This window comes from Lagopus muta, chromosome 5 (assembly GCF_023343835.1).
Source record: "Lagopus muta isolate bLagMut1 chromosome 5, bLagMut1 primary, whole genome shotgun sequence".
Lineage (NCBI taxonomy): Eukaryota > Metazoa > Chordata > Aves > Galliformes > Phasianidae > Lagopus > Lagopus muta.
In genome coordinates, this window is record NC_064437.1 from 31905471 (window position 1) to 31932709 (window position 27239).

At 41.8% G+C, this 27239-nt stretch overlaps 1 protein-coding gene across 3 annotated transcripts in view; it reads left to right on the plus strand.

Moving 5' to 3' along the window:
- The window catches only part of PRKG1 (protein kinase cGMP-dependent 1), a 391794-nt gene that overhangs the window by 258927 nt on the left and 105628 nt on the right, over window positions 1–27239 (plus strand). For all 3 annotated transcript variants that reach the window (XM_048946671.1, XM_048946672.1, XM_048946674.1), the window contains 2 exons: window positions 16683–16760; window positions 21335–21429. In XM_048946671.1, coding sequence (XP_048802628.1) covers window positions 16683–16760; window positions 21335–21429 — 173 coding nt within the window. The remainder of the gene's footprint in view (window positions 1–16682; window positions 16761–21334; window positions 21430–27239) is intronic.

Below are 27239 nucleotides of genomic sequence, written 5' to 3' on the forward strand. Positions count from 1 at the left end.
CAAGGAGCACTTCTGGGGCTGATAGCAGCACCTGCTGGAGCTGTTCTGACAGCCTGGACACATGCCTCCCAAGCCTTATATTTGCATCGATGAGGTATTTGCTTGATGCCACGGCTTTGTGCAGGGACGAATGAGACTGGGGGCTTCAGCTTGCTGTAATGGGAAGCCTGCAGGGAGAGCTCATGGCTATTTCTGTCCGGTGAGATCATCTTCTGTAAGCTTAATCTAATAGCAGTTTCAAAAAATGCCTTGTTTTAACTCGCGTATTGCTGGTTACATACATAGGCTCATGTTGGTGGCAGTAAGCTTGCCTGACTTGTCTCATTTTTCTTTTCTGGAACCAAAGAAACAAAATCCAACCTTATTTGCAAATGTTGCATGATTTCCAGTCTGTACTCCTAAATGGTATGAAGCAGAAAAAAGTGAATTGCTTCTAGTAAAGCTCCTTTTATCTTTAGAAGGTGCATTGTCTGCACTTTATCTGTAAAAGCAGAAAAATATAATTAGAAATTACGTTGAATATTAATTAATTTGATGGGTGTTTTCCCTTTGATTTAAACTCTTTTCCACTGGCTTCCCTTATAGCATTGCCCACAGTGACACCTACTGGCATTCGAAACAAGGCTGGCTTGCAGGCTGATGCCTCCTGGGCAAGTCATGCGGGGGGATGAATTAATGAAATCCAGAAGATGGAAAGCGTGGCCTTGGAGATACCTCTAGCCACCTAGGGGATGGCTCTGGAGCAGGCTGTGGGTACTGCCTTCCCACTCAGTGCTGGACATCGTGCCTGGAGTCTTGTCTACAAGCTGAATGAGAGCCTTCTGTAATGGTGACAGTCAGTGATCTCAGCGCTGTGCTTAGAGAATAAGCAAACATTAGAAAGGGGAGATGCCTCCCTTCCATGGGCTGCAATGACTTCTCAAAGCATAACACTGCTGGCAGATGTTTTTGTTGCCAGGAAGTTTATTTTCCTTGGGAAATGAACTTGCCTGTGCCCTTTTGTGTAGCTTTCATTTTTGTGTCTGTATATTAAACATTCAATTAAGGTCCCGAGGTTATATGTGAGCTAACTTCTTATTTGCCACTATTGGTGTGGTATTTGCAGTATCTCGCAGTTGTAATAGTAGTAATCGAAAGTGTCTTTTTGATAACAGAAATCCATTTTATCCTTAATCCATGAAATACCAGGCACTGGATATCTTAATAGATGACCACAAGACTAAGCTGCTGGAGGAAAACAGAAAGGCATTAGGAATGGAGTTACTGATGTGGTAAAATTGAAATGGCCTTATTTCCATACTGAGCAGAATGCAACAAAACAGCCTTTGATATAAGTTTTATTTACATTTTTAATATGTTTCTGTCACTCTTAATAGGAAATTTTTAGTGAAGCTTCCCAAAGTGAAGTTTCTGGCTCTGTAGGGGTCTGATCCTGTCTCCCAGAAAAAGGGATGAGGGGTCAACAGGTGACTGCAGGGCTCCCTGTTGACCGAATTTGTGTGCCATCCATCCAACAAAGCCACCTCCTGAGCTTTCCATACCAGCCTTCACTCATCAGAGCCTTCTCCTGCTTGCCAGCATGAAAAGCTGGAGTGCTGGAGGAAAGGTGGAATGATGCACAGCATCAGCACTCTTTGAGGAACTCATTTGGTACCAGAAGAACCTGTGGGCACATCTTTGTCTACCTGCAGCTGCAGTCCTGATATGTCAAACTGAGAATCTTCCGCTTGGAAAACCTGCTGAGCCCACTGCAAGCCACTACTGGGTAGCCTTTTCCTTGGGATTATAAAAGCTGAAAATTGAAGAAGTAAGCAACTGTCAATAAAACAGGTTTTCCTCTTGACAGTGAGCTTATCGTCCACTGGAACCGATTGCTTGGTAGTGGCTAAATCCTCCTCCCATGCAGCCTGTGAATGGAAATGGGCTGGCTGGTTGCTGTAGGAGTGCTCTGGTTCAATAATGGGTTACTAGGATAAGTGAAAGGGGTGTTGATTTTGGCTTTATGTGTTTCTGAGGATGGCTGATTCGAATAGTTCATACTGACCCTAAAATGACTTGAAAAATTTTTCCTAATCCTCATGGCATTCAGGGAGTTCGGCACCGCTGAGAACTTTGACCTTTCATTTGCAATCTTTGAGGATTATGGAAATAAGAGCTCAGAACTGTACTTGAGTGTCATACACAAGATTGGGGTATATGGCTTTGGACCCTATAACGGGGCAGGAATGAAATTTATCTCAAAACATGGTTGAGAGACCCCTGAGAGTTTGAAACTTCAGCCTTAAGAGGAACTGCTGGTGCATCCTACATCTGAAAGACAACAAAGCTTGGAGACTGGCACAGTTCTGTCCTGTGGTGTACTGTCTTTGTTTGGAGGGTTTGGGAAGCTGATGGCAAAGCCTGGTCCTGTTGTAAATGTACCCCAGCAACACTAGGTGGGATTTGCAGGTTTTACTGGTGCTGTCAAGTGGGAGCTTGAGGTATTCCATCATTGCTGTCTGTCAGGTGGAAACATTACAGATGCTTGAACCTAGCTTGTTGGTGTGGCAGGAAGATGAGGTCAGCTGCTTTCTGAACATGAATTTTACATCAGATTACTTGCAGCTAGAGCTCTGAGCTGTGCCGAAAACAGGAAGAGCCATCTTTCCAGTGTGTGAGTGCTCATCATCCTCAGGCTTACATGCCAGATGGGAGCTGATGGGTTTAGAGCACCCAGGGTTGGGTTAGCATCTCCCTAAAGCCTCCTGCTCTGCGCACCAAAGAGCACTTTGATCCCCTGTTCCTGTCATTTGATTCTTCATCAGCAGCTTTGATAGCAGATGTCCAGCATTAGAAATGAAATATTAGCTGCCCTCTGGACTCCATATGCTTGAGGGGCTGTAATGTGGACAGACTGCTTCAGCTATCTGACTTGCATTTTCCACATTGGGGTGCAAGCGGACAGCTGTAGTGTTAGGAGGTCATCCGATCTCAGCACATCTCACTGCATCTAGGCAACCCCAAAAAGGGGGGCAGTCCCAGCAAGTAGCAAGGTGTGTGCTGGGAAGGCAGTGACATAGATGATGAAGCCTGGAAGTCAGCTTCCTGCTCAACTGCAGGCTTCTGGGGGGTGTCCATTTGGTCTGTCCTTGGTTCTTTATTATAGAGTCCTGGGAAAAAGGCATGAAGGGATCTTCTGCTGGAGACCCGGGTCCTTCAGATACCCCTTCTCCAATCAATGTTACAGCTCGTGCTGAAAAATAAGACTCCAAAGTATCTCAGAAATAATATAAAACGAGAATAACTGACTATGTTTGTAACTCAGAGGAAAGACAAGTGCAAAAATAGCTCATTGCTGGGAAAACTTATTCTAAAAAGAAAACAGATTCTACTGAAGAGGAAAATGCTGATGTCCTAAATCAGGGCATCAGTGGAAAAGATGCACTCTCCTGTTCCCATCCCTTCTAGTTTCAGTTTGCTATACAGGACTGGGAAATGTGAATAATGTGCCTGGTGTTACCAGCATGCACTTTTGTGGGTGATCTTTTACTGGAGGGTGAAGGTTTTCCCTGACTGTACGGGAGTGGGGTTTATCGAGTATTATGACAAGCAATCTCTGTTGAAATAAGGTCAGTTCCACGCTTGTACACCCTTAAATCCAAGTTGTAATTTTCCACAAAAGGTATAAGGTATAATTCACTTTGCTTTGGAGTTCAAAAAAGTCAAGTAGTAATCTATCTCTGGATCCATGTGCCATCCCTGCCTGGTAAGGAAATAGTCAGCTGTCCATTAGCAGTGCTATGTCTTGAGCCAAAAATGTGACCTAGATAGTATTTTCCAGTGTTGTTCTCTTTTTCTTTTCAGGACTAACGTTGAGATAACTCCAGAAACGCTGTAAAGCACGCAGCAGATCTCATCAGTCCAATACTAATACAGCTAGTCACTGTGTGAGACCTAGATGAAGGTGTTCTGGTATAGGGTTAATTCTTTGTATTCTCTGTTGGTAATCTGAAGTTTTATCATGTTCTGAATTATGAATGTGATTTTAGTTTCATGTTTCATTACCCTTTGGACAAAAGTCTGGAATAAGTTGTAGGCAGTGGAAAGATCTGGTAAAGTTTTCTGTAGAGCAGCTTTGTAGCAAAGTTCAAAGTGAGATGGTTTGAACTCTTTTTATCACTTTGTGAAGTATTTATGTTGTTCTCTTTCCACTGACGAAAGTCATTTTTGCTATTTAAAGTAATAGTTTTCCATTTCTCCTGTTTCAGTGCACGTTCAGACTAAAAGTTTACCCGTCATTGCTTTAAATAGTGTGTTTTAGGTTCTTTATCTCGCTTACGCCAATGTAATTCTCTTCCAAAACCTGTTGTAATCCACAGCAATAGTTGGCAGGGTGGGAGTGGAGCTTGCGATTTATGTGTGTGCAGTCTGATTAAGCTGTGGTTCCCTTTGTATAGTTAATGAGAAAAATCTAGGTAAAAGGATAATATTTAATATTCTATCAACAGACAAAGCCCTCAGAGATACAGAAGGCAGCAAATGCTGCGGTAGGTGCTGTTTGATTTGATGTTGTAAGGCTTACATGCTCGGTCAGAACTGATTGTCACCTACTGAAAACCCTACAGAAGCTGCCAGACTGGAAGAAAGTGGTGAACTCCATGGGCAAAATTACCCGCCTCAGTAAAAATGTAGTGCTTTCCATGCTTTTACTGCCAGTAAATTCTGTTCCTGGGGAGAAGAAGTACATTTGCATATGGAAGGGTAGGCACTCTTCTTTGATTCAGACTACAAAAAGAAAATATATTTCATTGGAGGTTACTTCAAGAGTGGCTGAGTATATTCAATTAATGTGCTCTTTTATTCCTCTTGATAGATTAGGAAATTGGTTTTGATCCTCATGGCAATACAAATAACTTCTCTGAATAAGAGTACAAAATCTGTTGCAAATTAAGAAAATATATAAAACATACATGAAGATTTACAGTGTTTACTTCCAATTTCATTTTTGCGAGGAATTGATTGCCATTTTAATAATTGTGGAATGGCTTTTTGGATTTATGAAGGAGAATTTGTGTTCCATAGACAGTCTTCCACTGAGAAGAAAAAAATAAATCAGAAATATTCAAGGAAGATGGGCAGAAGAGGGGCTACTTTTTGTACATTTCAGTGAAATTTAATTAAAAACCCACATCCTCACAAGAAGTTGCTTGCAATTTTGGATAAATTTGATGGTGCGGCGACACAACAGTTGGTTGCTGGCTGTGTTTCCTCCCAGCAAAGCTGTCAAGGTCGTTATGCTGTTGTACAGGAGGAGATCTTTTGATCCCTGTACATGCAAAGGAAAGCAAAGTGCCTCCCCTTCCCCATCAGTGCAGTGGGAGCGTGCTGCTCTCTCACTGCTGGGGAGCAGTTGGGGCAGGGAGTCCCTCAAAGTGAAGTGTTCTGAGGAGCAGCAGTGGCTTTCTGTTTGATGCTTTCTGGAAATGTCATGGGACGTGAGTTTTTCAGATAGAGATTTCAGTTCTGCAAAAACTATATGTGAAATAAAAAGCATGTGGCCCATCATAGCTCCAGCACTCTTTCCTTGTGTTAGCACTACTGATTTCCAATGGGTAACTTAATTTCTGCCTCCCCCTTCTCCAAGTTTGCATTGACCCCATGCAATTGACTCGCTCTATCATTTCATTTTTTTTACTTACATTTTACTTGATTTAATTGTTCATTGATTTTCAGTCAGAGTAACTGATTAATTAATTCCAGTCTGTTGCCTAGGTATCCTCTTTCTAATTACTTACCACTCAGTTAATTCTGCACATTTCATGTTCGTTATCTGTTAATCTGTTATTATTGTAGTCAGCAGGCAAACTATTGGCTTTTCTACCCTGCTTCTTCAACGGTCGATCTATGTCCTGATATCACCATTAACTTTCACCCAGCTAACTTGCTGTCTTTCCTTGTCACCATCAGCTCTATTGCATGTAGGTAGATGTCTACCTTCAGCGGTTCCACCTCCAAAAATCAACATTTCTGTATTCCTGGAAGTTTCCCCTCTACAAGGGTGTTGGGCTGCAGCTTGGGCATCTGCTGACTCGGTGCCCTGTGCTCCCAGTGCTGGAGCAATCACTGACCGTGGGTCTGCAGGGACAGTGCCGGACTCGGGGTCAGGTTGTGCTGCTCCTGTGCCAGCTGGTGACAACAGCTTGCAACTCAGTACATTTCCCAGGCAGAAACAGATGTTGGCTTCAGCACTGTGGACAAAAAATGGCTGTGGGGTGGCTGCCCCCAGGCATAGGAGACCTGACTTGGCTCCAGTGTCACCTGTCAGACCGTGGTTTGGGAACAGTGGGGATGGAAGGAAAGTTTAAATGTGGTTTCTAATGTGTTGTGTCTACTTTTAGAGCAAATTAAGTCAGGGAATTTATTTAGCAATAATGCATTAAACTAAATAATGTATTTTTGAGAATCTCTTTCTTCCTCTTTCTCCCTTAAAAGGGCAGAGTGTATTTAGGAATCAGAACTGTTTCTCAGGTCTTCATTACAGCCTCTAATGGACTTAGCAAACCCACGTTGTCCAGAGTCACAATCTGTCCCACTGTCAGGTTGATGTTATATCCTTCAGCCTTAGATGTGGCTAAATAAGATGTTTGAGATGCATTGCAGAGAGTCCCTGAATATGCTCAGGTTTGCTCGAGACAGGGAAAGGAACTTGAAGGTAATGGCAGGACTTAGCTTCTGCTCAAGAAATATACAAAAGAATGAAAAAGCCCCAGTAGTAGATCATTTACATAAGGCATGGAGGAGACAGAAAGGCACTGCTTCCTGTAAAGAGGCTGTCCTCTGCCTTGGATGGTGAGGAGGAAGGTGAAGGTCACTGCCTTTACACTGAGAAATAGGAAGGGGAAAGGCAGAAGCTCTCAGTATCACATGCGTGTTTCTTCCCCATTGCATGCAGGATACTGGGCCAACGTTTGTAAAATGTGGGCCTTTGTACATTTTGTTGCCTTTTATGTAGCCGTGAAAATTGTGCCTCTTGCATTGAAGTCCAGTGGAACCAAGGAAGGAAGCAAAACATGCTTTCAGTATGACAAGAAGATGATACAGCTGAAGTTTTAGACCTTCCTCATACCCTCTTTCCTCAGCGTTGCTTCGTGTAGAGCACTTTTTCAGTGAAGCACAATTATTTAATGTGAGGCTGAAAAAAACTCATTTGGGTACTTATCGCTCACAAATTACAAATGGGCCTTTTCTTATTGTCATGAGGAGAGGATGGATGTTTTGATGTGATAACATTAACTTTTACGATGTAAAGGAAATAGTGTTGGTTAGCTGTGCACCATGGGTCTTGGAAGGAGCAAGATACGGACTTCTTTCAAGTCATTGAAGGAATGAAGGAAGCTCCTAAATTATCAGCTGCAACATCATGTGTACAAAATGGTGCAAAAGTTTTTCATTTGTTGTGAAAACTAAACCACTGTTTCAAGACAGACAATTTCAACTAAGGAGAGGTTGAAGCTCTGATTAGAATGGGAAATGGCAGTTCAAAGATGACCTTTTGCTCTAAATCGAGTTTGTTAAGTTGCTTGGATTTGTCTAACTTGTGCAGTTTGCATTTTTATTACCTTATCACCTGTTTTGCCTTGTGCTGGTAGGTGCTGCCCAAAGCTAGAAGAGGGCTGGTTCCAGCTCAGTGCCTTTCTGTGGGACTTTGGAAGCAAGGGAATTTTTGAGAAGAGAAAGTAAAGAGGGTACCAATCTCAGCTGTGTTCCATATTTCCCTCCTTTGTAGCTCTCTGTGTAACACAGTGAAATTCACATTTATGGAGCAGTAATACCAAACCCCAAAAGAAACAAACAGGAAATTAAAACGGTCTTTTAACCAAAGAAGGTAAAATTAGGAACATCTATCACGTTGTTACATTTCAGAAGCAGTAAGGAGTGTTGCAAGACTGCTCATTTCATTTTGTACCCGGTGGAATTGATGTAGGCTGTTCTTGTTTGCATTAACGAAGTAATTGTTGAATATGCCTCTTGCACTGCTGCTTGTACTCCATGTTACATTCCTTTCAGCTGGAGAAATCAATATGTTGTTCTCAGAAGCATGCATTATACCTTGGTGTTACGAGGTGAGCCACCAATTGTTAGTCTAAGCTGAAAATTTCTGCTGTAATACTGGTTGCTATTTGCTGTTGAGTTGCAGCTCACTATTTTGCAGGGCTTACTATTTGCCTTTTTCGGGAAATGCAGTGAATTGTTGTCAGATTTTTGCCTCGTCTCTCAGGGGAATGCTAAGACAACTGCAGTAGAGGGTAGATAAAACAGCCATGTGAAGTGATGGGTATTATTTCAGCACAGTGGATGTGAATGTCCGCATGCAAGCAGTCCCTTTAGATGCATTACAACTCAGGGAGCAGGTGGAGCACGAATCAGAAGCAAACCGAACAGCAGAGGACACCATGACTGGCCACAATGCCCAAGCAGTGCAAAATGTGCTGAGGAGCACACTGATTTCTCACCAGCTGCACCCGGGTGCTCGGGCTGGCTAAGCAGAGAGCTGCAGTATGTTGATAATATTGCCCTTCAACCATCTTGAGGAGCAACATTTTTAGGTGCTTCATGAGTAAAGCCAGAGAAACAAAGCTTTATGATTCCCCAGAATTCAGTGCAGAGGAATTATATTTTCCTGAAGTTGTTTTTGCGGCATTTTCTAGCAACTAAATACTTCATTTTGCTAGCGTTGCTGTTGTCAGTTTAGACTTGGAAAAATATTTAATACAATAATATTGTAAATAATATTTTGAAAGCTGCTTATGTTTGGAGTTTTGCTGACGTTTTGTGGATATTTTTTAAAGAGCCAGCAAAATAACATACTTGGATTTATTTTAAATGTGTATATATATATACCTTGAAGGAGATGGATTATACATTCAGAACTGTCATCAAACTCCTGTTATCCTCCCCGGTTTATGCAGTGTAAACCTGTGACTGGTGAACGGAGCACTCAGCTGCCCAGGGTGAAGCTCTGAGCCTCAAAGCTCCCTTTATGCTTCAGTTCCCCTTACATGACCTTGTAAAAGATTTGGGCCCTTCCACACCACAGCTGACGTGGGTTATGTAGCACTCCAAATGTTCCAGCCATTTTTTACCCTTTTCAGATGTTCTCAGAGTAAACATAGAAGTTGAAGTCATCCAGCTGAAGGAAAATGAGGTTTTCTGAAGCGTAGCTGTTAGGTTGGCTGGTGTCAAGGCTTCTTCTTGGGCTTGTGTCACTACTCGTTAGGTTTCATGGTGGCTGAAATTGGTGATGGACAAAATGAGGTTGGTGGAGCAGAGCCTTTACGCACAGGTGAGCAGTGCTATCCTCTAGCTTGTTGTGGAGGAAGCCTTCAGTGCAACGTGGTGGTTTGCTGAAAGGGCAAGGCTGATGGAGCTGGGATGGGCAGCACAGAGGTGGTGGCACAAGGCTGGTCCTGTGCAGCCCTGCATCCTTGGCACACACCTGGGACACACTGCTTGGCAATTCCTCCAAATCAAAGTCTGGCTTTTGAGGTACAGTATTGGGAAGTAAGTAAAATTAGTTGAATATTTTGAGTTTCTGATCTGCAAGTCACTTTTATATTCAACAGAGGGTCCTGACAGAAACCTTCTCTGAGAAGGACAAAGTGTAGAAATTCAGATTTCAAACTCTCTCATCTTGTTCTAGTTACAGTGTCACCATTGCAGCAGTGTGTGATACTTAACAGCTCGTACAGGAAATAAATAGAACAAACAGCTTTTTGGAGAGAGGTGGTGCTGGTGATCTCTGAGCGCACCTGGCCTGAGATTTGCACATGGTCAGGCAAGCACTAGAACTTGGGTTTGCTTCCAGTGGAGACTTTGCTTGTGTTTTCAGGTATGAAGAGCACAGAGACTCTAAAAAAACAGTTATTGTCAGAACTTGGTGCAGTTTGTTGTTGTGGCTGACACCTTGCTGCTTCTAATGTCGGTAGCGTCTCATAGAATTCCAGCTACTTCTCAAGAGAGTTTCAGTTGCAGAGATGTTCCTCCATTCAAGGCTGGGGTGCTGCTGCTCTGCATAGGACCAAAGACTAAGTATTTCTCTTTCCAAAGGACAACCTGAATGGGCTGCAGGATGTGCTGCTCCTGAACTGGCTCTTCTGCAGAGCTTGCTGAGCACGTCAGAGATGCTGACTAATGGTTTCACCTGGTGAAACTCACTAAGTAAATGTTTTCCCCCTTGGAGAAAGGGCTTCTGCTTAGCTTTAAGTAAAATTGATAGCAGGGAAAACAAATAATTGTAGAAGCTGTTATTACTGGGTATCTCCAGGAGAGAGGCACTTGTATTGATGAGGCACAAAGAGGAAAACTTGTTTTAAATTAGGTGTTGTGGTTTAACCTGGCAGGTTGCTCAGCACCACACAGTCGTTTTCTCACCCCCCTCTTCCCACAGGGATAGGAGAGAGAATTGAGGGAAAAAAAAAGGTAGAGCCCATGGGTTGAGATAAAACTATTTACTAAGATAGAGAAAAGGATAAGGAAAATAGTTGTGACTGTATATATGTGTAACAAGTGATGCACAAGCAATTGCTCACCAGCTGATGACCAGTGCCCAGCTAGTCCTCGAGCAGTGGAAAAGAAAGAGATGATGAACTCCCCTGCCAAACTCCTTCTGCAACATGTCATATGGTATGAAATATCCCTCTGGACACTTTAAGTCAGCCATCCTCATGCTGTTCCCTCCCAGCTCCCTGGGCCCTTCACTGTGCATGGCCTTGGCTCTGTACAGCACTGCTTAGCAGCAGCTACAAACATGTTGTGTTAGCAGCATTGTTTTACTCCTAGAACTAAACACAGCATCATGTCATGCTGTGAAGAAAACAGTTCCGTCCTAGCTGAAACTAAGACATTAGGTTGCAAAAGATGCCTTATGAAAGATTCAGGCTTCTCTGTATTCTGAGATTGATTTTAATCCAACTGTACGTGAAGGCCATTTAGACAGAGTACTACATGAATTGGATTCAGATCTGTCTCTGATACATAGAGTTGCTGCATAGAAACTTCTCATGTTCAGTTTTTTAACAACCTTAGTTTTTTAACAACCTTTATTTCCATTTTATCTCTTTTGTATGGGGAAACGGCAGTTTGGAATGACCATAGCAATCAGTATGAAACTCTGACTGCTTGATACCTAGATTTCAATATGTTCCGTGTACATTGAATATTGACTGTATCTACACCTGGCTCGGATGCACCAAATGGCTTTCATGTGTCTTTCAGCAACATTTTCCTGAAAAATCTTGATTTTGTGATTGCATTCCAATGCTATAAATATAGTATCCTGGGTGTGCTTAGGGATTTGCTGTAAGAGCTAAACCTTGAAGTAGCTGGAGATGATGGTAACATTGATGGCAGTGGAGAGCTCGAGGGACGGTGCAAGGAACAGTGTTCACTGTTCGATTCTGATTGAGATGATAAAATTTATGCTGTTCCTAGTATCAAAATAAATGCAAGTTTGCTGTTTTGTCTGAATTACTTTTAATGCACCTCAAATGTTTAGTTTTCCATGATGGCAGCTGAAAACTACAATTTAGAGATATAGCTATTGCCAACTCTGTTTAGCTGCATCCACCTAGTTAAACCTTGTAAGGCTGAAATACAGATACAGATGCATGGTCTAGCTCAGAACCCTTTTAAAACTGCTGCTGTTTCGTTCTGTTCAAAGCCTGTTCAATATAGGGACTCCTAATCTATGAGCAATGCTGTTTAAACCTGTCCTCTCAGTTTGACTGAAGGTATGTGATCGCAAAATGTGAATGCAAAGGTTTGCCCGGATGGCTTGCGTTTCTGAAGGTGAGATCTTACCCATTCCAAAATTATTTAGGTGATTCATGGATTCCCTTGAACTGTGAGGAAATTAAATCTGTATTAGTTTTAGGTGAGGAAATGAAAATACGATGGAAAACCAATGATTATGCATTTGTCTCTGTATTACAAATGTGTTGTTATTTGTAAGAAACCAATTAGATTAGGAAGAAACAGCTATCAATTTAGCTTCTGAATGGCTTACAAACATATTCTAGTATTCTGGGATTAACACAGGTGTTTGATAAATTCCCAGGTATTGTTAAAAATAAGGGGTAGTGTGAGTCATGTACCCAATCCTGAAACCTCTTGCTCAATACTGTAGAAGGGACCAGAAGCTGGCAGTTATCCTAGCAAGGATTTAACAAGTTGTTGTGCAGAATCTGCAGGAGAAATAAAAAAGCCAGAGTCATAAAGGTTGAGAGGTCAGAAAGTGGGCTGCTCTGAAGTGCTGGCAGTGCTGCTTGACATTGGGCTGGCGAAGGGCACTCGAGAAATGCTCTGGTGACTTTGACATGCTAATTGGGCTGGCTCTCTAATTTTATTTTTCACTTCACCCTGCTCCTGTCAGTTCTGCCTTGGCATGCATGAAGTAAATTTAATAGGAATTTGAGTAAATGTAGTGTATATGTGACTTTCTCTTGCCTGTGTATGTATGTTGAGCTTTTTTCCTGTTAAAACATTCTGGTTTCGGACCTATTCATTCCCTGAGGAAACTAATTAGAGCTGCTTCTTTCCTTAGCTTTGTTTTTTCTCTTCTGACATGTTCTTTCTGTGAATACAATTGAGTGACTTTGAGCTAAGAGTTCTGCTTCATTGCAAAGACTGGGGAACCTCAAAAAGCTGGAAGTCCTGTGTCCGTAGCTCCTCTCCTTACTGGAGAACAGAGGGACTGAAATGCTCCTAGGAGTGAAACCACATATGGGTCACACTAAAATCAAAGTATTAATGGAAGACTGGATCTTTGTGGGTTGGTTAGTTGTTTTTAAGGAAGTTCTTAGTTCTGATGTTTGGACACGTGTTTGCTAAAAAGCAGAAAAAAGGTTTTATCCCTTATTTTCTCAGGAAGAGGCCTCTATCAGACATTAGGTATCCTGTGAGGCACACACAAGACACAACATTGTTAGCATTCCACAGAGCAATCTCCTCCTCATGGGCATTTCTGCACTGGGAAGGAGAATGTAATCTCCCCTAACTGATCTGAGTTTATAGGGAAACAAAGTGTTACAAGGCTGAGGTGGATCCCTTCACCTGGCACAGTAGTTCTCCCTCTGGCACTGGTGTTTTCCATCAGAATTAGTGGTACTTGGGGACTTCTTGCTTTGAAGGATTTGATCAGGTGCTTAGGACCTCTCATTCAAATAATGATAAAGCAGGTGATAAAGCAGCTCATGCCCTGTGAGGTGTACCTTGAGGGCCTGGTGTTACCTGGTAAAACAACAGTCTTGTTAGCGCAATGAACTCTCTCAATGTTGCGGCGTTTATAATTAATTGAAGCAAGCCTTCATTCATCTGTATTTGCCAGAGCTTCTAAAGCACACATCTGTGGCTTGCTGGTACTGCTCCCAGCAGTAATTTCTCAGCTCTATCGCCGTAGTTTTCCTGAGTGCTGAATCTCAGACTTTGATGCCAAGCCTCAGTGATTTGCCTCATAACCCTTTTCTCCCTGCACAACACAAGACCTCCTAACTACTGGCTTTTTCACTTGGCTATCCAGGCTTTGGCAGCTTGCACAGCTGTTTCTGCAGCCTGCGTTTCTCTTGGAGGTTTCCCCTTTCCACATATATTTTAAACCTGCTCTGTTTTCTGTCTCAAAAGAAGAAAATGTTAGAATGGTTGATATGGTTTGGTCAACTCTTCCAGCTAGGAATTAATTTCTGTGTTTTGCTCCAATTCTGTTGTGGACTGGAGGAGTTTCTGGATCTTTGGAAGAATACTTATGAGCTGCTGTGACACTTGGTTTTCAGTGGAATACAGCTAAGACATAAAATTAGCTTTGTCACAGAGCTTTGATGCTGCCTGTGAAAATGCAATATTCACAACAGAGTTCTTGGCTCTCTTCAGAGTCCCTTGAGAGGAAGTCAAAACATCAAAAAATACAAGCTCTAAACCTAAATAAAAGGTGTTTCACTGCTCACATTTCTACTTATTTGCTGATGGCAAAGGTGACTGGAAATACTTGTTAACTATTTTAAAGGCAAACTGGGAATTATTTAACCAGTTATACAGGGCTTTGAAGCTGAGTTGAAGGAGCTGCCAATGGTGGCTGTAACCTCCATCAGAAGGGTGCCCTTTGGTGGAGCCCAGCTTTTAACAGCTTGCTGGAGCTCAGCCATTGCATTGCATCTTGCAAGTGCAGAAATAGTGATGAAGTCAGTCTAAGGCTAGTAAAGGCATGTTTATTGACCTCCTTCCTTGTGATTTTAATTCAGATACTGCTCTTCTGCATGTGCCACCATGCTTCTGTAAGGCTCTCAGAAGTCCTTGTTTTCTCATGTTGCTCTCAGAGTGGTTTTCTCTGGATGCGATGGAGCTTGTGATGCTGAAAGCCACGCCATGAATTTATGCAACATACTTGCCAAACTGCTTTTTTGACAGGATACGTAGTGGTACTGTGTGTACCTGAGAACACCCTGCTACCTCTAAGTGGCCAGCTAAAAGCAAGGGCTTGTGATTATTTTTATTTGCATGTGCCATATGTGAGCACTTCTGCACTTTTCTCACTTTGCGCAGTGCTTTCAATCTGAATGGGCAGACGTAATTTGGTTAGAAGGGCAGTGCACATGGATGATTGGCTTTGTGTTAGAGAAGGAGAGAGTGTAAGACGATGGGAGTGTTGTTGGAGACAGGTTGATTCAAGCAAGAAGAAGCACAGTGAAATTAGTCATCAAAGAAATGGGCTTGAAATACCTAGAAATGAATACATGGATCAAAGGAATGGCTCAGGAAGAAGTGCCAAGGAGGAGGTCAAGCGAACTGAAAGTTCTGCATGGCTGGGAGCTAAATGAAGCACTGGGGGAAAGTGGCTTGAATGTGGGGAGAAGAGATTGCAGTGGTTTGAGTGAGCTAAGAGCCCAGGAAAAAGAAGATAAGGTAGGCAAGAGGTGCTGAAACATCAGAGGCAGGTTGGGATCCCTCGAAGCCACAGTCCCAGCGCCGTATAAAATCAGACCCTTTCAAGGTTCCTCAGTGTACATCCTCAAAGTCTGTAAGCAGAAACCCCAGGATTTCTGCTTACAAACATAACTCTGAGTTTGTGTCCACAGTGTTCCACGGCCTCCTCTCAGGCTTTCCTTCCTCCTCTCATTCTAGAACATGCAACAGGAGAGGTAGTGTGATTGTTGGAGCCCAGCGTGGACAGGGGAACCCAAGCTCTTTCTGAAATGCTTTCCGAAAGCATTTGTGACTCAGATAGTGGACTTGATTTTTTTCAGTCATTTCATTCTGAAAAGCCTAAGGGTATTGTTTGCTAATGTCTTCCTTGGATGTTGTGGTTTCCCTCACCCCATTTTTTTTTTTCCTTCAATGTTGTGCACGTTTTTAAGTACAAGCCTAATTCATTACATAATATAGTTCACTTAAATATATTTTCTTAAGAGACTTATTTTCAGTAATATTACCACATGCCCACTGCTTCCAGAGCAAGGAGTCATTTCTGTCAGATGCAACAGGTACTTCACTGTGTGCCTTTATGTGTTTTTATGTTAGAGCCTTTTATCAGTCTTTAAGTGGCACCAAGAAATTGAAGTGTAAAAAATAGATAAACACAGGTCGATAATATACTGTTGAGATAAGAAAAAAAATCTTTAACTGAATTCTAGCATTCTGATTAATTCCTCTTTCTTAGCTCAAATCCATGCTGTTATTTATACATACTTTGAGTTTAAAAGGTCTGGCAGTCTTTTCTAGCGGTTTGTACTCGCTGTAGCTTCAAACAGTATCCAGCATCCACACCAGAGCTCAGTGCATGCTGTGTTTTGGGGTAGGTTTGGCACAGATCAGTGCTGGGGCGCAGCAGAGCTGATACCCGCAGCCATGTCTGCACTCTCTGCAGAAGCTTGATTAAACTGCAGCATTTGTTGTACCAGCAGGAGGTTTAGGAAAAGATGTGAGGTCTTTGCATATCCCTGCAGCTGCTTACTGCTGAAGTGATGTTTGTTGAGTTTGCAGGGTGCAGAGCATCATGCTAGCTTGGGGGAGATGCTAAATATTTCTGTGGAGTCTTTATTTTTGGTGATGTATGAATGCATATTGATTTTGATGGGGCATTGCGAAGGATGAAACTATCCTATTAAGTTTGTATGCAAGCTCTGATAAGGCATGACATTCAGCAGTAAACATTCCATAAGACACACACACACAAAAAAAGACAGGTTAAACTAATGAAACAATGGGGAAAAGATCAAAAATTATTTGTTGAATAAAATCTTTGGTGGCAATGCTGGGAAAATACCTAAACCACAAAAAGTAAAATAAAATAAAAATTGTAAAAATGGTTATTGCAGCTTAATTCATGTACTATATTCTCTGTCAAAAATGCCTGTGTCAGGTTTGCTTAGTACAAGTGGATTTAGGCTGTGAAGATAATTCATCTGGGCAAAAGCTGGCAGCAGCACAGTAATAAGAAAAATGGACAAGACACAAATGGTTTCTTTTTAATTATTATGTTGCTGGACGTAGGGCAATTCTTAAATCACAACCAGTGTCAAACTCAGATAAAATCAGTCCAGGGCTATGTCTCCCTAAGTGTTATCTTGTAGAACTGCCAAATTATCAGCTGAATAATAGTCTCTGATTGTTTGTTCTTGTTCATTTTAAATTTTTTTTTAATATATTTTTTACAGACACACTATGAAAGTGGAGAGTATATTATCCGACAAGGTGCTCGAGGGGACACTTTCTTTATAATCAGCAAAGGAAAGGTAAGTTGACACTCTTCTAAGGAAAACATGATGGTCATGATGTGCTCTTAAAATTCAGTGCCAAGCCAGTGCTTTCTTTCCCCTCCCCAAGGCACAAATGTTGCAACACTTGACATTTAATTAAACTTCTTGGCATTGTATCAGTAGGGAAGAGTGGCCTGAAGGGGGGAAAAAAAAAATAGATCTCATACTGTTTTACATGTGTTCACCATGAACGCTTTGGGATTTGAAAAGAGATATTAAGTCTCAGTGGATGACCAAAAAGCTCTGTCTTTTTTCTTTGGATGGGTTATCTGCACTGGGGAGTTCTGTGCCACCCTAAGCAGCTAGCTCAGTTTCTGCATACCATGTGTATCTCCTGCTTTGTCTCTCTTTTCAATTTTGCTTTTTCATTTGATGATGGATGCTCCCGTACTCTTCTCAGAATCCCTGCAGGCTTCTTTATCCCATAGCCTTTTTCTTTTTTTCCTTTTTCCCAATATACCCTGCAATAGTCAACTTTTCTTTGCCAACTGTCCCTCTTGGAAGACTGACTTCCAGTGTTTATTCCCATGACTATCACTTTATAGCTCTTCCAAATTAAATAATAGGAACCCAAAGCAGTCTCAGCTTTCTCTTCGGGGAACTAAAAAAGGTCAAAGTTTTGCTGCTCCACTGCTCAGGGGGAAAATTTGCTTTTTGACCTCTTTTCATATAATATCCTTGTGGGATTTTGTAGATCCAGCTTTTTCCTTCCTCTTGACTATTTTTTTTTTTTAAGCTGGCCTAATACTATTACACTTGAAAAATATTTGGCTTCTTACCACGTAGCAGGAGAGAGATATTCAACGGAATACACATTGATTTCCCACTGCAGATCAGATGTGATACATGAAAAGAAAACACAAATGGGCAACTACACTTGAAAGCAGGCCAACTCCAGCCTCCTGGTTCATGGGTTTGATGTTTGCACCAAAGCAGATGTTAATATAGTCCTTGCATAATTAAGGACAGCAAAAACAAACCCATGTCATCTAGAGAGGAAGAGTGTGTGTGTTGTACTGTTATCTCTCAGATTTTAAAAGTAGTTTTCACCATCTTTTCCTCTATCTATGGGAGCTAATCTTTTCAGAAAAAAAAAAAATATATGGTCTTTTTCAGGTGAATAAGAAGATCACAGCAGGTTGCTGAAATGAAGCTAATGATGGTCTGTAGAGATGCAAATTTCACGGTATTTTCTTGTGCTTTTGAGTAGGGTTTCATCTTCTTCCAGAAGAAGGACAACTATGACATACACTAAAAATCCTTTCCAGAATAAAGACAACTATGATATACGCTAAAAATCCTTTCTGCTCAGACCATATCTGAGGCACCTCCCTTTGCCAACAAGTGTTAAAAGTCCTTCTCGGTACACAGGTCAGCCTGTTGGTGGGGATGCTTTTGACCAACTTGATCAGGTGGTTCCATCCCTTCCTAGCAGTCCTCAGAGTCTCTTGGTTGCAAAATTCAAATCCTGTTGACTACTGGGTAACCAGACTACTGGGTACTACTGGTACCCAGTACTGGGTAACCAGACCTGCCTGGTCTGTCCATCCTCCTCATGCCCTTGCAGCTCACCAGAAGATGGAGGAGAAAAGCAGATGGTCCCTGTGTCCTTGTCCATTGCTCCAGAGCTCTCTAATTCCCTTAGAGAAGCTCATTGGCTTTATCTCCCAGGCCTCTGTTGTTTTATCTTCACGTATCAGCTGATGGCCAGAAAAAGGAGTTCAAAGCAATGCACATGGGCTTGCTGAGAAATTCCCAGAGCCTCAGCTGGATCTTGATGGCTTGACAGAAGTTCCCACAGGGATGGTTAAATTCAGCCTAGTTTTTTTCTTCCAACCTCACTGAATTGCAAAAGAGATATTGGTGACTGAGGAAGGATGGAAGTGGGAGGGTGTTTAATTTAATGCTTGTATTTAGACATGTGAGCTGCGCAGTGATATCAGAACTTCTCCATGCAAAGGATACAGCCCAGGATAGGAGAGTAGTGGACTGGCAGTGAAACAGAAAAAGTAGCAATGAAACACAGAATAATCATATCAATATATGCTGACTGGGACTTTCTGAGGCAGAGACATGACTCTCTTGCCTATGCTGAAAGCAGACCCAGGAGGCTTAGCAAGCCAGAAAAAAGGCTGGCTCCTTCTCGCATAACTGGGATCTTGCATGTACTTCCTGCATTCAGCAGCATCTTGTTCCAGCAGCAAAAGCTACTATTAAAAGCTCTGTCCTGCCTTTTATGATAGAGCTTCTGTAGTGACAGTCAAGTGATATTTTTTAAATTTCTGAGCTCAGCATTTTTTCTTCCAACCTGTGCTTTGTGAATATTTCTTTTCATAGCAAAAGCCTTTTCTCTTTTTTCTCCCTCAGCTCCATCCGCTGCAGTTGATCTGGCTGCTGTTGTCATTTAATTGTGTGGGGCATGTGGCTACTAATTTAACCCATCCACGTTCCTCTGTTGGAGTCTGCCTGTGATCAGCAGGCAACTTCTTTAGAATTGGGAAGGTGCAGCAGCTCAGGTGCTTTTAGTACTACAAAAATGTCTGGGGAACTATTTCTCATGTTTATTAGTGTGTGTTTCCTCAAGTCCAAGTGAATAGAAATCTACTTTTGTTCAAAACAGCCTATGTGCAGAAATCTGTTCGATAATACCTTCAATGAAAACAGTTTGATCCCTTCTGGTTGCTGCCTGCTGCTGCTCTGTCCTGTTTAGCATCCTTCTTTTACCGAGGGGCTGCGTGTGTGTCATGCTGTGCCACTGTACACCATTTTCCCTTTAATAGCAATGGTGTGGCACCAATTTGATACTATATTGTGCATGTTTGTCAGTGGTACTGTCACTGTTCAGATGTGTCATCACATTGAGCTTTGCAGAAATGACACTCTGGTAATCCCTTAGCATTCATGTCTTAGGATCAGCAGAGGTCATGCAGAAGGAGCTTAAATACACATTAAAGTTGCCTTTGTTTGTCCAAATTTGTTTTTCATCAGCTACAAATCTTCCTGGCTCATCTGTTCCGCTCTCCCTACTCTCATCTGATCTCCAGTGAGTCATTGCAGATGTTAAATGTAGTATGTACTCAGCGCTCTCTAATGACTCAAACCCTCTGTTCTACCTACAGTGCAAGAAAAGGTGCAAGGCAGTGCGACTAAACTAGGATGTCTCTAAATCAGAAGGGTAGTGTCTGAAGTCTCAGATTTTGGCTTAGTGAATTTGCATATCCAAAAGCTCTGATGAAAGCAAATGAACAGCCTGAGATGGAGAAGTGAGATGAAGGATTCTCCCTTGTAAATCCTCCAGAGGGTTGCTCATCTAACCTACATTTGGATAGCTCAGATTTTGGGAATGCTGTTCTACTGACTATAAACAGAACATGGACAAGACAATTTATAGTTGGTTAATGGCAGGAGAGATGATCCCTGCTGCACCCTGATTGCTGTAATTCACCTACTTGGATATACCATAAGAAACATGAGTTCCCTCTAATAAAAGTTAGATGAAAAGGAGAAAATATTTCTCATAGAGAGCCACTAGATCCATAACACACATCTTTCGTGAAGTCTTGGCAATGAGCAGAGATGCCAAGCCATCCTCAGCTCCCAGCACTGTGCTGGGGCTTTGTCATCATGCGGCTGCTGGGATTTATAGCCCATGCTGGCTTGGGCCACTTGCAGAGATAATACAAAGGCAAAGTTTGTTTAGATGATCAATTACTGTTTTTTTTTCTGATATTTTTTCAGAAAATAAAAAGGACCCCCTGTGATAGGGTGTCATCACTCACAGATGTGAAGCCATCTGCCTGTTGTTTCAGTGCCTTCTCATACTTGGGCATGCACTAGGTTATGTGCCACCCAACATTTTACAGTGGGTAAAAGTCTCCATTCATCAGCACTAGCTGCTTTTCTTCTACTGCAAAAATAAAAAATAAAAATAAGATGTTATTTTCCTTTAATGTGTGATTTTTGCTCTAGCTAGAACTATTTCCTCCCTGAATTCAGTACATGATGAAAAGGAAAGGAGCCATTCTTCATTCCATAATGCTCCAAACTGTTTCATTTAAGTTATGACTAAATGTAGTTGTTTGGTTTTTTTTTTCCCCTTCAGTGAACTTAGCAATGCAAAAAATCACATGGAACAAAGCTAACAGAAACCTATGCCATGTGTCTGTCTTACGCACATAAAATATTTGGAATCTGTTTCTGCTGTTGACTCCATATGGCCAATGATGGTGCTTGTGCAGCCAACGCCATGTTTAGAGCTTAAAACCTTTGAATGCACACACGTACTGAGTTTTTCCAGGAGTGGCAGATATCTTAATGGAAAATAAGTATTCATTTTCTTGGATGGGTTTGAGACTGGCTTACGGAGAATTAGTAATTGCTTGCTGATGGGGGAAGAGTGCAGGCCTGGAGAATTACTTGATTCGCAGAGAGGATATGGACCAGAGCGTTTCCTGAGGGATGTGGGAGGTGACTAACCCCTCTCTGAACAAATAGGCTTTATTCATTAATGAAAAGTTTTCTAAATGCTGGTGGTTTTGGCTTTTCAACAGGTGAACGTCACTCGTGAAGATTCCCCCAGTGAGGATCCAGTCTTTCTCCGTACTTTAGGAAAAGGAGATTGGTTTGGAGAAAAAGCTCTACAATGGTAAGTGCTCCTTATGATGTAGCAGTTAGTTTGAGGTCATTTTCCAAGGACTTCCATGGGCCTCAGAGGGCTCTTGCAATCTGGAAATAGCCTAGAATTACATTGGAAGTGGTGTTATGCCTTTGAAGTTGTGCTTTGTCACTTAGTGCTGTATATTGCAATGAGGCTGTGCCTTAATGAGGGAATAGGATTTCCTGCAACTCAGTGGCCAAATGTGGAGCTTGCCTTGTTTGTAGGCATAAAAAAATAGTTTATCTTGGTGCCGTTCCTGATTGTGCATTTGAAGATCTGAAATGTTCGATATTATGCAGTTTGATATTTTGCAATTTGGGCATATTTCTCATGGATGTCAAGGACATTATTACAGCCCAATGAAGATGGGGTAGACAGCTGAAGGCAGGGCAGTGGTGGTGTGTTTCAGATTGTCTTATTGTGTATCTAGGATTTTGATGGAGGTGGTAATTGTGTATGTGTGACCTGCTTTATATAAACAATTTCCTTTGGGGGTGACTTGGATCAACTAAGAGAATAACAACTATAAATCCATATTCAACAGATTATAAAAATACACTTTATTTCTATAGGAAAGGATAAGAATAAGAATAGGAAAGCATGCTTTAGGCAGGAGCATGGGGCACCAATTAATCTTAGCCGACAAATGTTTCATCTCACTCTGAGTTCTTATCTGTGCGTGCAAGCTGTTGGTCTTCTGGATACTGTGATAATGTATTCTCTCCCTCTTAAATTTTCCAAAAAGAAGCCAGAATGTTTGAAGATCAAATTTTCTGTCACTTCTGGCAGCCATCATGACCTGTCCAGCACAAAGCTTGTCTTGTCTCTGAAAATCTATGCATTAATTCTAAAATAACATTGTTGCTCATCTATGCTCTTATTTTGGTAACTTCCTTTAATACTAATAGCAAGAGCAGGCAAACCTTGCATCTTTTGAAGACCGGATACGGGAAATAAAATACCTGGCATCCCTGAATAACTGTAGCAACATGCAACATCACCTTTAGGATAATTTCTCAGCATTTGAAGTAAAGGTTTTTGGCTAACTGGCTCAGTCTGAAATTAGTGAATTTACAAGAAATACTCGTCTGTATGTATTTGAATTTTCAATATACAGTGACTGATCTACTGAAACTGTTAGGTCGTATGTTGTGATTTCATGTATGAAGGATGTAGTAGCAACTAAAGGCATTTCTTTCTGGGCAGTATAAAACCAAAGCAGCAGTGTTGATTCTGCATATTGCAGCACAGAAGGAAGATGGATAACAAATATTGTCTAATCTCTGCTAGAAATACTTACACTGCCACAGAAATCCAGCACTGATATACGTTATTCTGTTTCTCTCACTTGCACCAGATGGTAGACATTACTTCACAGTATCCCATTTTATGCCAGCAGGAGCAAAAGAAGTCATGAAATTATCAGCCCCATCACCTTACAGTAATAGTCAGGGCTCCCAACTATTACACTGCTCTCTTCCCTTCCTGGCTGATTAAATCTGAGATCGCAGATGTATAATTTACAGTTTACCAGTATGTCATTTGCAATTACTCACAATCAGTTACTTCTTGTGATATTTTCTTAATTGAAAAAAAATACCTGAGTGCCATTTACAATAATTATTTGTATCAACAGGGAAATAACAAATTCATTCAAATAGGCAATGGAAAAGAACTCAGTGCAACCTTATGGCCAATTTACTTTTTACTAAAACTGGCTAATAGTTCTGTCATGCTGCTTTGGTGGTTATCACAGCTGAATTCCTGAGCAGGAGTATCATCTGTACTATGCTGCAGAGATAGAAAACACGTTTCAGTCTGCGTTGGACGGTCCTGGGGAGAATAGTAGAGGAATTAAAAAGGACAAGAGAGGGAACTGGCAATGATTTCCCATTGGCCAAACCCAAACAGCAGCAGTTTGAGCCATTACTTCCCTACTATTACGTTATTTTTTACGTCATGTATTTGGATAGAACTGTAACCTCAGATGCTGGGTGGAAGGATTATCAAGTTTGGAAACCAGGTTATTAAGTTAGGAAACCAGCTCCAAGTCTCAGGACAAAATAGTAATGGCAGAGGGCTGCTGCTTTGAAGATACAGTGTGAGAGGTCTGCAGATCTCTTAGGGGTGGCAAGAGCAGGAGAATCAGTGGGAGAGTATGCCTGGTTGGGCAAGCCCTTAGTTGGGTGCTCTAAAAATATTGATATATTTATATTAACATTACTAAAAGTGCTGAGGGCACATCATACTGAAAAAGAGTAACAGAAAATAGAGGCTTTGCTTTGATTTAAACTTTCACAAATACATTACACGCTTCTTTCAGAGATGTTGTCCAAAAAGCAAGATGAAAATTGTCAGCTTGCTTGTTTTAATGCTTTTCTGCTTTACTTCTAGGCTGTTGCCTTTGAAAGGTGTGTTTTTTAGGTGTTTATCACCAGAGGTAGCTAGTTCAGTGTGGCTGACACAGATGTTGGGGAGGCAAAAGAGGTTTATTAAAACAAAGCTTAGTTTGCCAATTTGTGCTGTCTTTGAAAATGATTTGTTTTTTACTTAGAGTTTATCATCTTCAATCATGTTTATCAACTTCAATCGTGATGATTTATAAATCATCAGAACACACATTTGCCCTGTAGGTGGTTTTTTGTGTTGTTAGTTAAGCCAAAATGAAACATCTAAGCAAGCAAAACTATAGCAGGGTGACAGCCTGTCAAAAGAGATGATGATGTGTTGGAAGCTGGTTTTAATTACTTGCCAGCATGGCATGTTGAAAAGGTTTGGGGACTGGGAGAATTTCCCTGCCTCCAGCAGTGGTGGAGGGTTGGTCCAGGGTGAGTCCTGGAGCACTGGCTCCCGGCCAAGGCAGCCCCAGCATAGGGCTTCTTCTGCCTTGCTTCCTCATTTGTAAAGAATAAAACAGAGGCTTTACAAAATGTATTATTTTTTCAATGTCTGTGGTGCACAAGGTGAAGAAGTGCTGGCCCTCAGGTCATGGACAAAGCGCTCTGCCATGGTGACAATTATAATGACACTTCAGCTCCTACTGTAACATACATACGTTGATGATCTGAAAATGAGTACAGCTATGCTTATCTCTCGTGGGACATAGCAGCACATCTTTTAAGAGGTTTTTTTGCTGCTTCCCATTTGTATCTCCAGCTCTGCAGGCTCCAGTGTAGTTGCGTTCCTGCTGTTACAGAAAGCACCTGACCTGTATCTACCTTCCCAAAAATCTCTGGTGTGTTTTGTGTGCTGATAATTCACATGGTAGATTAAATACGGTAGCTATAGCTGTGTGTAGTAGAGTAAAAGAAAATTTCCTTGCTATGTACGTGCCGAGAAAACTGTGATGTGGGGAGGGACAAGTGGCATAAGAAGTAATGAAAGTGGAAATCATCGGAACATAGAATGGCTTGGGTTGGAAGAGACCTCAGAGGTCGTCTGGTTCCAACTCTCCCCGTAGGCAGGGTTGCCACTCACTAAATCAGGCACTAAACCAGATTGCCCAGGGCCCCATCCAACCTGGCCTTGAGCACCTTCAGATATAGGGCATCCACACCTTCTCTGGGCAGCCTGTGCCAGGGCCTCACCGCCCTCTCAGTGAAAAATTTCCCCTGACATCTAATCTAAATCTCCCTTCTTTTGTTTAAAACCATTCTGTTTTGTCCTATCACTACTTGTTCATTTTAAAAGTGGATTTCTCTCCTCCTTGTAAACTCTCTTTAAATACTCGTAGGTCACTGTCAGGTCTCGCTCAAGCCTCTTCCAGGCTCAATAAGCCCAACTCCCTCAGCATGTCTATATGAGAGGTTCTTCAGCCCTCTCTATGTGAGATCCTCTTTGTTGCCTACTGTGGACGTGTTCCAAAAGTTCCACATGTGGGGGGTAGAATAGAGAGGGACAATCATGTACCTTACCGTGCTGGCCACCCCTCTTCTGATGCAGCCTGATATACTGTTTGCAGTTCAACCTCATGAGGCCATCTCATGTCTGCTCTGCTTTATGGTGGGAGGGGTTTTGCCCTACCGAGAGGTTAATGATGTGAGGTCCAGGGATGAGACACATGAGAAGTCTGGCTGACGGTGAAGGCTGGGGCAAAGAACTCTGAGTACCTCAGCCTTCTCTGTGTCTGCTGCCTGCTGTTCTCCTTTCCAATTTACCAGAGAAAATACAATCTCATTGGCCTGTCTTTTCTGACCGATGTACCTGTAGAACCACTTCTTGTTATCTTTTTACATCCCTCACCAAGTGCAGTTCCATATGTGCCCTGGTTTTCCTGATCCCATCTCTGCATGTCTACATAGCATCCCAGTATTCTTCCTGGGTAATACATCCCTGTTCCCACTGCCTGTTCATGTCCTTTTTTTCCCTCGGTTTGACTAGCAGGTCCTTGCCCAGCTGTGCTGGTTTTCTGCCTCCTCTGCTGCTTTTCCTATACTAGGGGATAGGAAGGGGGAAGGGGAAAGGCTTCCTTAAAGAACTTCCAGCTCCACTCTGCTCCTCTTGTCACTGAGAACAGCTTCCCAGAAGATCTCATCCGGTGATTCCTTAAACAACCAGAATTGTGTTCTCCTGAAGATCAGGGTCTTGACATTGATTTTTGCCATGCCTATCTTCCTCAAGATCACAAACTCCAGGGCATGGTCGTTACAATCCAGAGTGCCTCCAGTCTTAACCTCTTTAATGAGCTCCTTTGCATTAGTGAGCACCTTTAATGCATCTTTATATCATCTGATAACATCAGAGCTTTACTTTTCCAACTAAATTAATACAGGAATTAAATACAATCCCCAAAACTTTTTGAAAGATCTTTTAGCTGGCAGCCAAGATGAAAATGAGACATCAGTAGGGCATTAGAGTATCGACAGTAGCATTGATTTGCTTATTTTTCTGAAATGCTGCTATTTTCTCTTGCTATGATTCAGTTTATAAGCAAGCTTCCTAAATATATCATTCTTATTAAGTTTGTTTAAATACTGCATGAGGTGCTGGGATTCTGCTAATGTTCTTTGTCTGCTCCCTGTAGTAACAGCAAGTTTTTATGGGATTGTAACATTGCTCTTGCTCAACTTACCTTTGTATTAATTCTTCCCCAGGTAAGAACCCAATAGTTGTTTTAATCAAAAAACTGAAGTACCAAAACCTGGAAAACTGTTTAACTGACTGCCTTGCCACCCTGCTGTCTTTTCTTCACTTTCTGCCCTTTTACCAATTTCTCTTCTGTTCTTCCAGAGATACTTTTCTGCAGTTGCTCACCAATAGCTTTTGAAGGAGTACAAGGATTTATTTACTGGTTTAAATGACAAAGGATCAAAACTGTTACTCAGCAGTTAAAACATAGCTGATTTAGATGGTAAAACAGATTCATAATCTATTTGAAATACTGCTTTCTGCAATGCAGCACCACTCACTCATTGCCCCATACAATTCACAGCAGCCGTAGCAGCCCTGCAGAGGAAAAGTACCAGCTGTGGTGGTTGCTATTTTTAATTGTTTTTCAGTTTTATTTATTTTGTTGCTTTGTTGTTGCTGTTTTGGTAAAATGGGCACTACTGTTGAAATTAATCCTCCTCATGCTCACAGTAACGCTGGGTGTATTTCATAATCCCTTGCTGTCAGTTGTTTCCTATTTTACCCCATTGTTGGACATGCAGATTTTGGATTATTACAGATCATCTGCTGGGACATATCTAACAAGTTGCAGTTTGCTAAGTGCCCTGTCATTGCTCCCAGCCCTCGCTGTGCCTGAAGAGTTGTGGACAGAGAAAGGACAGAGAAAGTCCTTGGCTGAACCTCCCAGA